At 57.0% G+C, this 15,260-nt stretch overlaps 1 protein-coding gene across 8 annotated transcripts in view; it reads right to left on the minus strand.

Annotated features, from left to right (window-relative positions):
- The window catches only part of LOC111156025 (mitogen-activated protein kinase 8 interacting protein 3), a 45,347-nt gene extending 31,884 nt beyond the window's left edge, over positions 1–13,463 (minus strand). For all 8 annotated transcript variants that reach the window (XM_022516575.1, XM_022516576.1, XM_022516579.1 and 5 more), the window contains exons 1-2: positions 13,108–13,463; positions 526–646 (exon numbers count right to left, since the gene is read on the minus strand). In XM_022516575.1, coding sequence (XP_022372283.1) covers positions 526–646; positions 13,108–13,425 — 439 coding nt within the window. In that variant the 5' untranslated portion in view covers positions 13,426–13,463. The remainder of the gene's footprint in view (positions 1–525; positions 647–13,107) is intronic.
- Between the last annotated feature and the right edge of the window lie 1,797 nt (positions 13,464–15,260).

A 15,260-nucleotide genomic window follows, 5' to 3' on the forward strand; every position in this document is an offset into this window, starting at 1 on the left:
TCCACTGAGAGTTCATGGAAACTTTGGCCACAAAATTTAAACAAGACTCGTGAAAACGGAAATAATAGTTCTTAGAATCATCACCCAAATCACTTTCCTTGCCTCTCTTTGCGAGGGACAGGGTGCTCCCGCAGGCCCCGCCAGCCACGCACCCCTGCCCCGAAGGGCCACCACGGTGGGCGGCGAGCTGACTGCCCAGGAGCAGCATCCCCCCCAGTGGCGGACAGACAGGAGCCACGCCACAACAGGGGTCTCCACGGAGGGCCTGGCGCAGTCCAGCCCCGGCCTTGACTCTCAGCGAAAATGCTCTGTCATCAAAGGGGCCTCATTTATTTATTTCCACCCGGGATCAGAGGCCGGCTACAGACACACCTGGCGGGGCACAGGCATAAATGCATGGTTGAGGGAATCCCGGTGAAAACACGGCTGCTGGCTTCTCTCTCTCTCCCTCCCTAGCCCCTCCCGAGCCGGGACCAGGCGGGGAACGACACAGACAGTCCGATGCGGCTCCCACCGCCTGCTTACTCTGGTCTGCGTAGTTCTTAGCCTTCAGCTCCAGCTGGCGCGTCTGGAACTCATAGTGCTCCACCTGGGTCTGCAGCTCCTTCTTCTCCTGCTCAAGGGCGTCTTCAAACTCGATGAACTTCTGTGCACGGGAGGGGAGAGAGCGGGTGTCACGAAGGTGGGACGCCAGGTGACGGCAGTGCATCACGGAAGGGTCACGGGCTTCCGGGACCCACAGTCATGGGCTCCTGGCATCCCACCGCCTGCCACCCTCTGCAGGCAAACCCTGACACGCCCCGTCCAGAAGCAGGGGCCAAACGAGTTTCCCGAGTTAGTAACTCTAGAACCTTCTAGCCAGCTGCCCAGAGATTCACACTGGGCCCCGATTATAGGAAGGCTTATGCTCCCTTTAACGATCTACTGTCGCCTTCTTGAAAGCCTTGATACTTTTTGAAGGAGGGACCCCGCATTTTCCTCCCCCCAGCAAGCCCCACACAGCAGGTTGCCGGTCCTTTCCCGACACAGTAACATCAGTCTCCTGGACACTGAATGCCTGCGTGAGGTCACAGCCACTCGGCTCCTCATCTGTAGTCAGTTCCTGCTCGGCCCTGGAAGCCGCCGCTACCGGTAGGACCAGCAATGGGGCTGGGTCTTTGGAATCCTTCCCTTACCCAGTAAGTGTCTGAGCAAAATTATCATCGAACCAAGTGAAAGCAAAAAAGCAACAACAACAAAAAGACGACTCTGGAGAGATCCCGGGAGGGCTCCTGGCTTCACAGTGGAAGCCAGGTGTGGATGCGGAGGGGAGGAATGGGCCGGCCCAGGGCCTCAGGGGTGGGAGTGGGGTCCCCGCGCAGATGCCGGCACTCAGGGTGAGCTGCTGGCACCTCGGTTTTGTGGGGTGGAGACCTGGAGGGGGCGGGGCGTGGGGGAGCCCCATCGGGTGCCTCCCCAATGCCGCCAAGGGAAGTACGGCCACCCCATGGCCAGGAAGGCCCACGCGGAGAGCGCAGCTGTGCACCGAGCACGGCACGTGGTTCTCACTCACGCGGACACAACCAGCATCCCAAGAAGCAGCAACGGTTCTTAACTGACTGACGAGGGTAGGCTTTCATTTGGGGAATCTCAGCTCCTGTTACTTAAAAGAACCAGACGATGGGCAGCCTGTGCCTCTGTGGGAACCCCAGGCCAGAGTCTGAAGTACGAGGGAGAATGTTTTTGAAAAACCGTAACTGTACCATCCAGAGTCGGTTAAAATGGGGTGATCTCCTTCCAGACGTGCATGCGTGTGTGCGTGCATGTCTGTGTGTGTGCACGCACAGCACACACGCATGATCTCCCGTACACACGTTTGGGACCCGTTATTTCCAGGAGCCTAAACAGGAGTGTCTCTCTACCTCGAGAAACATACTCTCCCCATCCACTGTCGGCAGGGTGCAGAGCGGAGCTCATTCCAGCAATTTCCTCCTGTGGGGCTTCCAACCTGCTCCAACACGTCCATTATCGGGGTCACGGCCTGCGGAAATGCCTGATGGCTTCCTGCAACGGGAGACCCGGCCCTGGGCCCATGCACGGCGGACAGCCCTTCCAGGGGGGCCTCCCAGCTCCCTCCCCCAGGGCGGGGCAGGTTGGGCCGCCCGACGGGTGGGACCCGGACCACTGTAACTGTCCTGAATGTCAGGTCCCCAGTGACTTCAATACGTACTGGTCCCCAACAGCTCACTACGTTCTTGTCAAACACCCTGCCTGCCACCAAGTTCCTGCTGTTCCTCGTGATCTGTGACCACCTCCGCTGCTCCCGTCTCACGCACAGCAGGGCACCCCCGGACGCGGGTGCGTGTGCACTGCACAAGTGTGCTTTGTCATTTCCCCTTTCCTCGTGGCTCCGAACTGCCACCTTCCTCACGTGCTCAACCCTAACACAGACTTCGGTCTCCCCGTGAGCCAGGCCACAGGTTTCTCTGAACGTGGACTGCTCCATTAACCCTTAATATCGGACACGTAGTCAAGTTTTCAAGTCCCGTTTTCCACATTTTCTTCGTTATTCCCATCTGCTTTTCCTTCCAGATTAACTCGCGAGCCCTCCGGGGTCACTCATGTGTTTATTTATTTATTAATTTATTTATTTTAAAGATTTCATTTATTCACCTGACAGATCACAAGTAGGCAGAGAGGCAGGCAGAGAGAGAGAAAGGAGGAAGCAGGCTCCCCACTGAGCAGAGAGCCCGATGCGGGGCTCAATCCCAGGACCCTGGGATCATGACCTGAGCCAAAGGCAGAGGCTTAACCCACTGAGCCACCCAGGCGCCCCTCATGTGTTTATTTTTGCATAAGCACTTTGCCCAGAAGCACAGGCTCTTGGGTCTCGGGCAGGGGTCCCGACCTGCAGGCTGCACCCCTGTGGTGTCACACAAAGAGAAAGAGTCATTTTAGGGACAGCCGTCCCGTCCCGTCTGCGTTTCCGCATCACCTGCACTTAAGATGTGGAAATCAGCTGAGAGATTTCCGAATTACAGACGGTGTCAGAAAGCCCACTTCCAGATTCTTACGAAGGCCAAGACAGACTTCTTACATCTATCCTGATAGCCGATCACTAAATCCAACCTCGGCGACAGGGCCGGAACGCTTTGTCACGCCCAAAACCACGGACGTGCCTAGATTCCTGATGAAGCAAGCCCCAAACCAGGCCACAGGCACAAATCCTCTGACCTTGATATTTCAAGGTTTTCCGCATCAGGAAATACGGAGACATCACCCAAGAGAGACAGCAGCTACGTGAAGCTGCGTACGTGGGCATCCGCAAGGCCAAAGACAGGGGGCACAGCAGGTGGCAGGGAGACAGAGCCCACAGCAGGTCAACAGGACGTTTGTGGTTCTCAGGACACATAGAACCCCAGTGCCAAAGGGATGGCCGGACGGGGTGGGGACGGCTCAGTCCTTCAGAACGGGTCCCCTTCCATCCTCTCGGCACCCCTGTGCAAAGGGGTGTGGGTGCTCCCGTGGGAGCAGCTCCCCAGGTGAACACAGCGCCCCAAGAAACCCACAAGTGACCATCAACAGACTCGAGGACCCTGGCCCTGGCCCTGCGCGGCTCCCAGAGGCGCCTGAGCGAGGTGAGGCCACTGGCTTCTGGACACAGCGAGTGCGGCAGGGAGCCTCTGTCCCCGGTCTCCCGGACACGGGCATCCTACCGGACAGAACTGATCGGGGGGCACCTCAAGGCCCCCGAGTCTGTGAAAACGTTCCCGACACAATGTGGCATTCTACACCTTCCAAGAAATCATTTTTCTTTCTCTCGTGAAGAAATGATTTCAATGTCATTCAAGTGTTTCCAGTTTAAAAAAACCCACAAGCCGGCCATTTAACTGAGATGAAAGAGGCAAGGCAAACTTCATCCGCTACTACAGGGAAGTACCCGGAAGGAGCAGCGCCCACCCAAGACTGCACGACGCTGGGTCTTTGTTTCTCAGGAGGGCGTGCTCAGGGCCGGCCTCGGGAAGAGGTACGGTCCTCTCGGCAACCAACCCCGCTCCGGCTACGCTGGCGGTTAGCTCAGGAGCAAAGAGGGCGGGTGGGACAGCCCAGCTCCCCTCCCCGCACAGGGGGACAGCCGGCATCAGGGCGCGGTCCCACCTGGGTCACTGTGAGCCACAAAAATGCAGCAGATGACTTCAGAAAGGCAGAGGGTGTTTTTATCTGCACATCGTTTACTTTAGATTTGGGAGAATTAAGGCTTTTCAGTGGTGGGGAAAAGGGTGGTGGGAGGGGAGACTAAATCAAATCTATAAAGAAAGTCTTCCCAAGATTTGTAAAGTAGGATCTCACTGTAAGAAAAGAGGACTGGGATTGGGAAGAACAAAAATCTGGCTGGGAGCATCTGGGTCGAGCGGGCCCGCAGGGTACCGGATCACACAGAAGTCTCCTGCATCGGAAACCCCCCACCACACACGGCAGCGTCCCCGTTTGCGGTCTCCGGAAGGCGCACCTGCGGGAAAGCAAGAGCTTGGCTCACGGGCTCGCGTGCTCGCTGTTCGTACTCCGGGTTTGAACTTGGAGTTATCGTCTGTCTGCCCAGGTCGAGTCAGCGCGTCACCAGGCACACGGTAACCCACAGATGTTTACACTCACTCTTACGACCAATCTTCGGAGCAGCCCGGAGGGCAAGGACTAGCTCTCCTCCAACGAAGGGAAACGTGTCTCAGCCTCTGGATACAAAACACCTAATTCTCACGTCTAAATACCAGTACACACATGGGGCCCTTTCTCGATTTATTTCGAAGTACTCTTCCTGCTCCCAACGAACGGCACTGGTTTAATTCACACGGATTTCCGAGGGTGGGCAAGACAGACACAAGAAAATCTGTGTGTGTGTGTGTGTCTCTCCAAAAAATGTCACGGATATGTTTACACACTAAGAATTAATATACGTTTTATATGTTAATATACAGGTTGTATAAAACATAGACGTAGGACACATAAAACACATGATGAGGTTGGTAACACGGGGCAGGAGGGAAGGAAGGTAGGTAAGACTCAGAGCCCGCAGGCCGCAGCCCAGGACCCGTGTTCTCTGGAGTGTCCTCCGCAGCGAGCCCTGGCTCCTCTAGCTGGCTTGTCCGCTCTGCTGCTGCTCGGCCTAACGGCACCAGGTCCAGGGCGCTGGCCTTCGCCCTTCCATAGACATAGGGTCTTGCTGGCCAGAAATGAACACTGCAGATGTGACACGGGCCCCAGGCCGCGTGCCTGAGCAAGCACCTATGGGCTTCCACAGGGTGAGAAGCGGGTGTGGGGAGGCTGGAGGAGAAGAGCCCACGGAGGGGCACGGCACCCAGACAGCCCGCAAAGTGTCTGGGGAGGGGCGCACAGAGACTCTCATGGGAGGTGTCACTTCACACTGTCACTGAGGACAGAGTCGAAATGTGCCAACCTTTGCCACTCAAACCCCATGGGATGAGGTGCGGTCCCCTGGGAAAAGGACCTGTCCCCCGCTTAACCTGGCCTTCCCCAGTTCTCCTGTGCGTGACAGGGGATGAGTGTGCGGGCGCAGAGAGCTCACTGCCCTGGGGTGAGACTCTCCCGCCCTGGTGACTCAGTGCTTGCTCGGGACTGGCTGGTCCTATCGCTGGCCACTCGCTGCTCCAGACCTCTCCTGGCTCTGTCTTTCCGGAACCCCCATGCACAGCCGCACCGAGCCGGGCTCGGAGAAGCACACCTCCCCTTCCACCCACAGGAGAGGGACAGAGGCCACACGAGCACAGGGCTCAGCGCTACGGGGAGGGATAAGCACGACACTTGCTATGACCCGTAAGAATCTCAATGTCGGGGCGCCTGGCTGGCTCAGTTGGTTTAGCGGCTGCTTTTGGCTCACGTCACGATCCTAGGGTCCTGGGATCGAGTCCCACATCGGGCTCCTTGCCCAGCAGGGAGCCTGCTTCTCCCTCTGCCTCTGCCTACTGCCCCCCTGCTTGTGCTCTCTCAAATAAACAAAATCTTTAACAACAACAACAAAAGAATCTCCACGCCACCGTGCCGACTGAAAGAAACCAGACAGAAAAAGAGAAAACACCTGCACGATTCTCTTCACAGTTCTGGAGAACGCGCAGAACTCCACAGCCTCGGAGAGCAGACCAGTGGGGGCGGGGAAGCAGGGAGAGCTCACCGAGGGGCAGGGATGGCAGCCACTCGGGCCACTCAGGCGGGCTTCTGGGTGTAGACATGTCGAGATTCACCGAACTGCCCAAACTTGTACAGCTCAGTGCGTTCACCTCAATAAATTTGCTAGAAAGAAGGAAAAGCCGGTAAGAAGATGCGGCCCAGGTCAAAGATCTCGCCGTGGGCTGTGACACCAGCGTTTCTAGGCTCTGGGGACTTCTCGCCACATCCTCCACGGCCTTTCGAGAATTTCGTCACCTCCCCATTCTGTCCTGAACAGCCGGCACTCCCGTCTTGTCGCTGTTTGTCTCACGCTATCTTCTCCCGTCTGGTCTCCTGTATCAAAACCTACTGCTTTGGGAGCTCTCCTCTTTCTGGAAGGTGCTCACAGAACAGCATCTCCCTCTGTCGCCTGCCGCCCGCCCTGGGGAAGCTGAAGGCGCCCGCCCCAGTCGTGAGTTTCCACTCAGGAAAATGGTGTAAAATAAGAACCCGCCTCCTTGGCTGCATGAGCCAGATGTGAAGCATCAGTGGCCCGGGGCGGTCGGCAGCGACTAAACAAGAGAGCACAAACTAGAAGTTTCCACCCTCACAGAAGGTTGTGTTGAACAGACTGCTGCTCTACTGACTCACGCATAGAGCCTGCGCCCTTTGGGAGCCGGACAGACACTTGGGTGTGACGTGCACCGAGGCAGAGGAAAGCCGCCTCCCTCCTCATCTGCACGGGCACAGGTGGCCAGCCCCGCTTTGAGGTGTGCCTTCAGGGGGACAAGAACCAGCCTGGGGGCGGAACGTGCTAGAAGGGCAGTGCCCCCCAATCAGCCAGGAGGCAGCTGGAGGCAGCTGGGGTGCGAGGCACAGGGACCCATCCCTCTAGCCAGGCCCGCACGCATCCAAGCACCTGGCACCCAGTACCTGGATGCACTCCACCCTGTCCTCGTGCCAGACTCTGGGAGGCAAGGGTGCCCAGGAACTGGAACCACAAGTGGGGGGACGGCAGGACAAGACCAGTGGCGCACGGAGCAGGCCCCAGAGGAAGGTGGGCCTGGCAGGGTTCAGGCACGATGGGAGCCTCACCCTCCGTCTCCCCAGGGCAGCCCGGCCCCACCTGTCAGGCACACCCCACATCCCACCTCATCGGCACAGGGATGTCCAGCAGCATCTCTGCCAGCACCTCCCCACCGGGCGCCTGCCCCCAGACCCAGTCCCCAAAGCCTGCCACTGAGCCTGGCACCCAGACTGTCCTGGCAAATGAGGACACGGGGGAGGGGGAGATGGGGCTCGCCTTGGCAAAAGCTCCCTCTGGCTGAGGAAGCACTGGGACAGGGAGAGCAGCTGGGGGAGGCCAGTGTGACGGCGCCGACTGGAACCAGGTTGGTGCCAAAGGAGACGAGAAAGGAATGTGAATCCAGAACTCAGGTGGAAAGAACGGCGGGGACTTGGTGAGTGGTGGAACGTGGGAGCTGACGTCCTGACCTCTCCTAGATCACAGGAATCACATGCCCAGAAAGGCACGCTGGCCCGGCTGCTGGCGGTGCCCCAGTTATCTGCAGCTCACAGGCCGCCCTGCAGAGAGGGACCCCGTCCTGCACACAGCAAGGGTTTCAGACACTCGGGCATCATCGCTTCCGGGGGCTTCCTGCCAAACTAAGGGGCGTCCCACAGAATAAGCAGCCCGTGATGTCACGATCGTTCAGGCCCCACAAAAAGCAGAAAGTGAGGACCCAGTCTGCAAGAGACGGGCCTCAGCAGCACCCCGGGGATCATGGCGGAGTGAGAGGGAGGGATGGAGAGCAACGCAGAAAAATGTTCCCATTTGGGAGTCTGGGAGCAGGGCATTATCTTAGCAACTTCTAGAAATGATTCTAGAACAGGAAGTTTTAGAAAACTTAAAAATAAAAAACCCAAGGTCACCTGGGTGGCTCCATCATTAAGCGTCTCCCTTCAGCTCAGGTCATGATCCCGGGGTCCTGGGATCGAGACCCACATTGGGCTCCCAGATCAGAGGGACGCCTGCTTCTCCCTCTCCCACTCTCCTTACTTGTGTTCCCTCTCTCACTGTCTCTCTCCCTGTCAAATAAATAAACAAAATCTTAAAAAATAAATAAATAAAGATTAAAAACAAAAAACCCAGTGGGACACTTGGCTGGCTCAGGAGGAGCATGCAACTCTTGGTCTCAGGGTCGTGAGTTTGAGCCCCATGTTGGGGATACAGCTTATTTAAAAAAAAACAAAACTCTTTTTTTTTTAATTAAAAAAACACCACGGGCACCTCGGTAGTGCAGCTGGTTAAGCATCCGACTCTTGGTTTTGGCTCAGGTCATGGTCTCAGGGTCCTGGGACAGAGCCCCCAGCTGGGCTCCACACTCAAGACACAGTCTGCTTGAGAATCTCTCTCCCTCTCCCTCAGATCCTTCTCTTTCTCTCAAAACATAAAATCTTTAAAAAAAAATAATAAAATAGGGATGACCAGGTGGCTCAGTGGGTTAAGCCTCTGCCTCCAGCTCAGGTCATGACCTCAGGGTCCTGGGATTGAGCCCCGCATCGGGCTCCCTTTTCAGCAGGGAGCCTGGCTTCCCCCTCTCCCTCGATGCCCTACTTGTGCTTTCTCTCTCTCTCTCAAATGAATACTTAAAAAGAAATAGGAATAATAAAATAAAAAATCCCACAACACCCAGACAGTAACTGTAATTTAGAAGGCCGCGTTTGGGAAGAACTAACTCATAGCAGTCCTCGGTCCTGCTTTCTAGTTGTGGCCAGCAGGCCCGGAATGTTTCTGGCCGGTGGGGGGAAAGGCAGGGTCTGGGGCTATGCGCCCTCCCCCACGTCTGCTCTGGCTCGGAAGCACCTCTCTTTGCCTCCACCTTTTTTTTTTTTTTTTTTAAAAGATTATTTATTTATTTATTTGACAGAGGGAGAGAGACAGCAAGGGCAGGAACACAAGCAGGGGGAGTGGGAGAGGGAGAAGCAGGCTTCCCGCTGAGCAGGGAGCCCGATGTGGGGCTCAATCCCGGGACGCTGGGATCATGACCTGAGCCAAAGGCAGACGCTTTAACCCACTGAGCCACCCAGGGGCCCCTCTTTGTCTCCATTTTTAAGGGAGATGTGGTTGTTCTCCTGGAGACTCGGTGCAGTTACCATGGCTGACCTTTAAAGACGATTGGTAAAGGCAGCACCGGCCACTTAGTCTTAATGGCTTTGTTTAAAAAGAAAAAAAAATTTTTGAAAACTGTTTTTAATATTACAACGTGGCAAGAAGAGAAATCCCAGGCCTTGTGCTAGCAGCGGTGAATCTGCTGCCGTAATGCGGGAAACCGGAAGAAAACCTCTGCTTCGGGGTATCTGTTTGCTGATGAGAAAAGGCAGACCGGCCATCTCTACAGAGGAGCATTAGGGCTTTTCCTCCAGCTTAACCTTATCCAAAAGTTCTCCCTCGAACTAAATTACTTTTATGTAGGGGCACCTGGGTGGCTCAGTGGGTTAAGCCTCTGCCTTCGGCTCAGGTCATGATCCCAGGGTTCTGGGATCAAGCCCCGTCTCGGGCTCTCGGCTCAGCGGGGAGCCTGTTTCCTCCTCTCTCTCTGCCTGCCTCTCTGCCTACTTGTGATGTGTCTGTCAGATAAATAAATAAAATCTTTAAAAACAGTAATAATAAATTACTTTTATGTAACCAGAAGCAAACAGTCTGGGGTAAGACTGCTCCCACTGGGCTCCTTCCTTACGTAGTAACAGATGCCGAGGCCCTGTACACTGCACTGTCCTGTAGGAGTCTGGGGTATCGCTAGTAGTTTCTTTAGGGCTGGGATGAGTCTGATGCAACGACGGCTGCTGAACTCCCACCTTGTCTCTCAAACACGATTCTTCTCCTACGTGCTACGTGCCTGACTGTCTGCGAGGAAGAAGGCTCTTTGCCTCCTGGGGAGCCCTCTGCCTATTTCTCCCACAGGGTCACACTGGGTGGGCATCTCCTCGCTCCGGTCCTCCCACTCGACTGCCTACTGCCAACCTTTCCCGATGGTCAGAAATCAGATAAAGAGTCAGCATTTTTAAGGTCTGTGTAGAAATTTTCAAAGGCAGCTCTGCAAGCCAGCAGGACTCGTCATGTCAGTTACAAGGGCAAAGCCCGCACAGCCAGAGACCGAGACGCCGGCGCTTGCCACCTACAAGTCCATCCAGGGGCTCTCCCCGGCCCAATTAAGCCTGTCTCTCCACAGTTCTTCAGGAAAACAACAGCCAGCGACGGGACTTGGCCCTTGCTATGACAGCAGCTTCATGGCTGGTAACCCCCTTGATCTACGGGGGTGGCCACCGCAACCAGAGAGGGGCAGACAGGTCCATGGTGCAGTTCCCGAGGGCAGGGCTGGCGCGCAAGCCTGTGTCTGCGGCCTCGGCCCCGCTCCCGGGAGCCCACTGTCCCCAGCGACCATGGCTCCCATCTAATGAGCCACCCCAGACCCAGACCTCACTCGCCATCTCTTGTGGCTGCCACCATGGGCAGTAAGTGCGGGACGGGGGTTTGTGCTCTGCTCAAGGCTTTTTCAACCAAACCTGTGGGCTGCACCTGCTTGGAAGGCTGCGGGAGGCTTGGGTTAGCCGGCTCCGGTGAGGCCTTCTGGACCAGAGCGGCCAGGCACGCCGCAGCTACTCTGCACCAAGAGCCCCGGCCTGGGGCGTTCCAGCTTCTGTGTTATCAGATGCACGTCTGTGCTCTCGATTCCCTGCCTCGAAAAAGAAATGGGCTTTTCCACAGAACTGGGAATGGCTGTCTGTTGGACACAGTGCCAAAATGGTGACAGTATCTGGCCCTCTTCCTTAGCTGTACCATCGCCCGAGGTCTCTGCAAGGCCGTCCTGGTAGCCTCTAGCCGCAGCCCTGTGCTGGCTAGCCAAGCATTTGCTCGCTTCCTGGCTCTCTGCTCAGCAAGCTTGGTGCAGCTCCTCCTCACAGCCCGGCAAGGCTGGGTCTCGGCCTCAAGGACCGTGCCCTGCCAACCACACGTACACCCTCCGGCTCCGAGTCCAGGGGAATGCGAGCGGGAGGCCAGAAGCAGCACAGTCACTCACGGCTGAACTTGAGCTGCATGGGGGAGAGCAGAGGCCTCATGCATGCTGAGCTCATCTCTGGGCTAGATGGTTACGACGCACAGCCTTAAGGCTGTCCATCCTGACCGCCCCCTTCAGTGTCTTCTCATCCACGATGCTGACCACAGAGGTTTGAGAAGAAGAAAACAAACTTACTCAAAACATCATCAGTTAGACATTACGTGGCTGCGGAGAGGGGTCAGAGAAGTGGAGGGCACTGCCCAGTACCGGGGAGGCAGCCCCAGCCCCACGGCTGGGCAAGGGGAATCCCCAGCAAGCCAGTGTTCTGGGGGTGCAGCTCTCTGACCTCCCACAACAGCATGACACAGAAAGAAGAGCCTGGGCCCGGAGCCAAGGTAGACTGGGTGCGCTATGCCTCTTCCAGGTCATGTGACCTTGGTCCAGCCCCTCCCCACCCCCAACTTCTCAGGTCCACTTCCTTCCCCAGTAAACACCAAGGACACTCTGAACCCTACCATCTTATGAGCTCTTACGTCCCCTTAAGTTGAGAACTTTAAACCAGTTCACAGCTTGACACCCCAATCAATAAACAGCCTCTTGACAGACGGATGAGATCCCAAAGCAAAGTAACGACCAGAAGTAGGAATGACGGAAGACACTGAGTTTTCATAAACAAGCTTTTCACCAAACTGGCACAAAACCACTCTGATTCAAGAAAAAGGCCCGATATGGAAACAACCTTCCGTTTCCATACTAAAGTAAAAAATGTGTTAAGCCTAATTAATTGAAAAGAAACGTGGCTCGTTTAATAAGAAACTCTGTATTCATAAACTAGAGACTGTCACCTAACGCCTAGAATAACAGAAGGTCAGAGAAGCCTAGAGATCACCCAGGGCAATTGATTCATTTGATGAAAATCAAAATCCGGAGTGGGCAGGCGATGTAGACAAGGTCAGAGGGGCAGAGCAGGGATGGGAGCCCACATGCCCTGCATCCTTGGTTCCGGCACACACCGGGAGGTACATATTTCATGGTGAGAAGGCAAACTGGTTTCCTACAACGCATGGTTCTTTGGACTGTTCATGAAGAAGTGACTTCCAGGTTGCAGAGACATCCTGGAACACCATCAAATATTTCCAAATTCCATTTGTAATTTCTCAGAAGCCACAGCAGAATTTCTCAGCCTTTCCCACGTAAGCTAACAACCTTCCCAACTGAGGGGACGACAGGGCAAAGACATTTCCCCAGGTGCTGGGGCAGCAACCCAATGGTGGCTCTCTCCTTTGGTGTTTACATCAATCACCAAACACATCCATGTCACATTCCTCGGAAACACTGAACAGGGGACAAGGGAAAGATCTCGTGACCACAGACCGCTTCCAGCTGCAGAACCCTAAGAAGATCACATATCCTTTTTCTAGCCGGATTTAGAATTGCAGCCGCCAAACACAGTAATGGGAGTCTATCTAAGGAAGCTGGTTTGCAAACACGCAAACACACACACACACACACACGCGCGCGCGCGAGAAGAACAGACGTCTGGAATGAGAGGTGGGTATGCGGGGAGGAAGGGAGGCCTGGTCGGAGGTTCCTGGCCGCTGAGGCTGCAGGCTCCTGTGCCGCCAGAGGCTGGGGGGGGGTGGGGTGGGGTGGCATGAGGGGCGGCCGAGGGCTCCCTGGCCCGAGCATCGTTGGGGGGACGATCGGGGGCTCCGAGGTGGAGGGGGCGAGGGGGTGTGCCTCTGGGGCCGAAGCAGCGTTGTGGGGGGCAATCGGGGGCTCCGGAGTGGAGCGGGCGCGGGGGGGCGGCCGAAAGCTCCGGGTGGAGTGGGGGGGGCGGGGCGGGGGGGCGGGGGGGGGGCGGGGGGGGGCGGGGAGGGTCTCCGGGCGGCCGGCCCGGCCCACGCACCTCCTCGGCCTGCTTGCGCAGCGCCTTCTCCCGCTCGTACTGGGTGAGCAGCTGCTCGTTGTCCTCGCGCAGCAGCTCCAGCTCCACCTCGTGCTCCTGGTTCTCGCTGAGCACCGAGTCCAGGTTCTCCAGCACGTTGACCACGAGCGGCATGAGCTCCTTGACCACCTCCTCGTCGTAGCAGTGGATGAGGCGCTCGAACTCGCGGTAGATGGAGCCCGCCAGGCCCGACACCCGCTCCGACATCACCGAGCCGGAGCAGTAGTCGTCCTGGTACACCACCACGCCGCCGCCCTCGTCCATCTGGATCTCCATCATCGCGGCCACCGCCGCCGCCAGCGCGGCCCGCTGTCCGCCGGCGCGCCCGCCCGCCCCGGCCGCCCGTAGTCCGCAGGCCGCGGCCCGTCGCTTCCGCCGCCGCCGCAGCCGCTGTCGCCTCAGGGCTCGGGCGCCGCCGCCGCCGCTGCTGATGCTGATGCTGCTGCCGCCGCTGCTGCTGCTGCCGCCGCCGGCGACGCTGCGCCCGTCAGTCAGCGGCCGGAAGTGCTGCTGCCCGGAAGTCCCGCCCGAGCCCCGCGCCGCTGCGCCGCTAGGGGTCGCCCGGCCCGTGACGTAGAGGTAGGTCGCCCCCGAGACGGAAGGTCGGCCGAGCGGGGCCGCGGGCACTTCCGGTCCGGCGCATCGCCGACGCTGCCCGCGGGCGCCGGTTACCCACTGCGGGTTCGCCCAGCTCCCCGATGACCGCCACGCCGCAGAGGCTGTCGCGGTCGCCCGTCCCGCCCGCACGCCCCCCGAGGAGCCCCGGTGTCCTCGCCCCCCGTGCCACCGGCCGCCGGGAGTTTGGCCGCAGTGGCTGTTGGCGTGTGCGTCTCGGCAGGCTGCGCATTCGCTCGCTCGCAGCCGCTCCTGGGGCTCTGCGGCCGGGGCGGATCTGGCCGGGCAGTCCGCTTGCCGCCCCGCCCCTCCTTCGCAACTAGGGTCCCCTGGAACTTGCTGGAAGGACGTGGAAGCCTGGATGCGGAGTTGCTGCGGACGGACTTGCGTTCTTTCCCTGGCATCTGAGGACAGCTTCGGCCCACGACTTAAAGACGCCCGCAGCCGGGGCCGCACCGCTAGCGCCTATAGAAAGGCTGCAAGGTCGGGCCATCCTGACCGGTTCGCGCGCCCGCAGACGATGCCCTAAATACGATGACACGAATGTTCCCCCTGTGACCTGATTCGTTCTGCGGGTGTGTGCACGCCCTCTCCATTAGGAGGGACACTGAGCTTTCGCCTCCGATTCAGACTGCGTGGATCTGAATGCTAGCTGGGTCACTCGGTCATGCCAAATGTCATTTCCCATCGGACCCTAGACATGTTACCCACCTCCTGGGAAATGTAGGAACACGAATGAGCTGATCCATGAAAGGGACTTGGCACAGCTCTAGTCAGTAGTAAGCACACAATGCAGGATTACTAGGTTTACTCTCAAAATGAGGAGCCAGGACAAACAGGTTATGTTGAATTTTTCCTGGTAAGTTACAAAGAAAGCTTATGAGTGTTTTGGGCTCATGTTTAAGACATGCCTTAGGCCTTTTCTCAGACACATGACCCCTTTGACTCCCCGAAGTGACAACTGTAGTCCTGCAGCCCCCACCGTGAGAGGCCAACGGACTTCGCCACCAACTTTATTGCTTTGTATTACTAGCATAATTGGGCACGTTTACTTGAAATTGGCTAAAACAAAAGGACATTTTAACAAGATGATAACATTGAGTAATTCCTGAGGCTTACCGAAGGGTGCAGCAGGTGCGCTCAAAACTCAGGCAACCTAAATTAGAACTCGCTTTTAAAAGAGACTGGCGGGGCGCCTGGGTGGTTCAGTGGGTTAAGCCTCTGCCTTCGCCCCAGGTCATGATGTCAGGGTCTTGGGATCTAGCCCAGCATCGGGCTCCCTGCTCAGCGGGGAGCCTGCTTCCCTTCCTCTCTCTCTGCCTACTTGTGATCCCTGTCTGTCAAATAAATAAAATCTCTTTTTAAAATGCTGTTATAATGTTTTTTAAAAAATAGACTTGCTTTCAGATTTGTTAGGTAATGGGAGATACAAATTTTCTTCTCACTGCAAGACCCTAAAATGTAAGATGAGAACACAGGTCTCAAACGTTCCACTTTAG

Source organism: Enhydra lutris, unplaced genomic scaffold (assembly GCF_002288905.1).
Source record: "Enhydra lutris kenyoni isolate GAN:26980312 unplaced genomic scaffold, ASM228890v2 scaffoldscaffold45, whole genome shotgun sequence".
Lineage (NCBI taxonomy): Eukaryota > Metazoa > Chordata > Mammalia > Carnivora > Mustelidae > Enhydra > Enhydra lutris.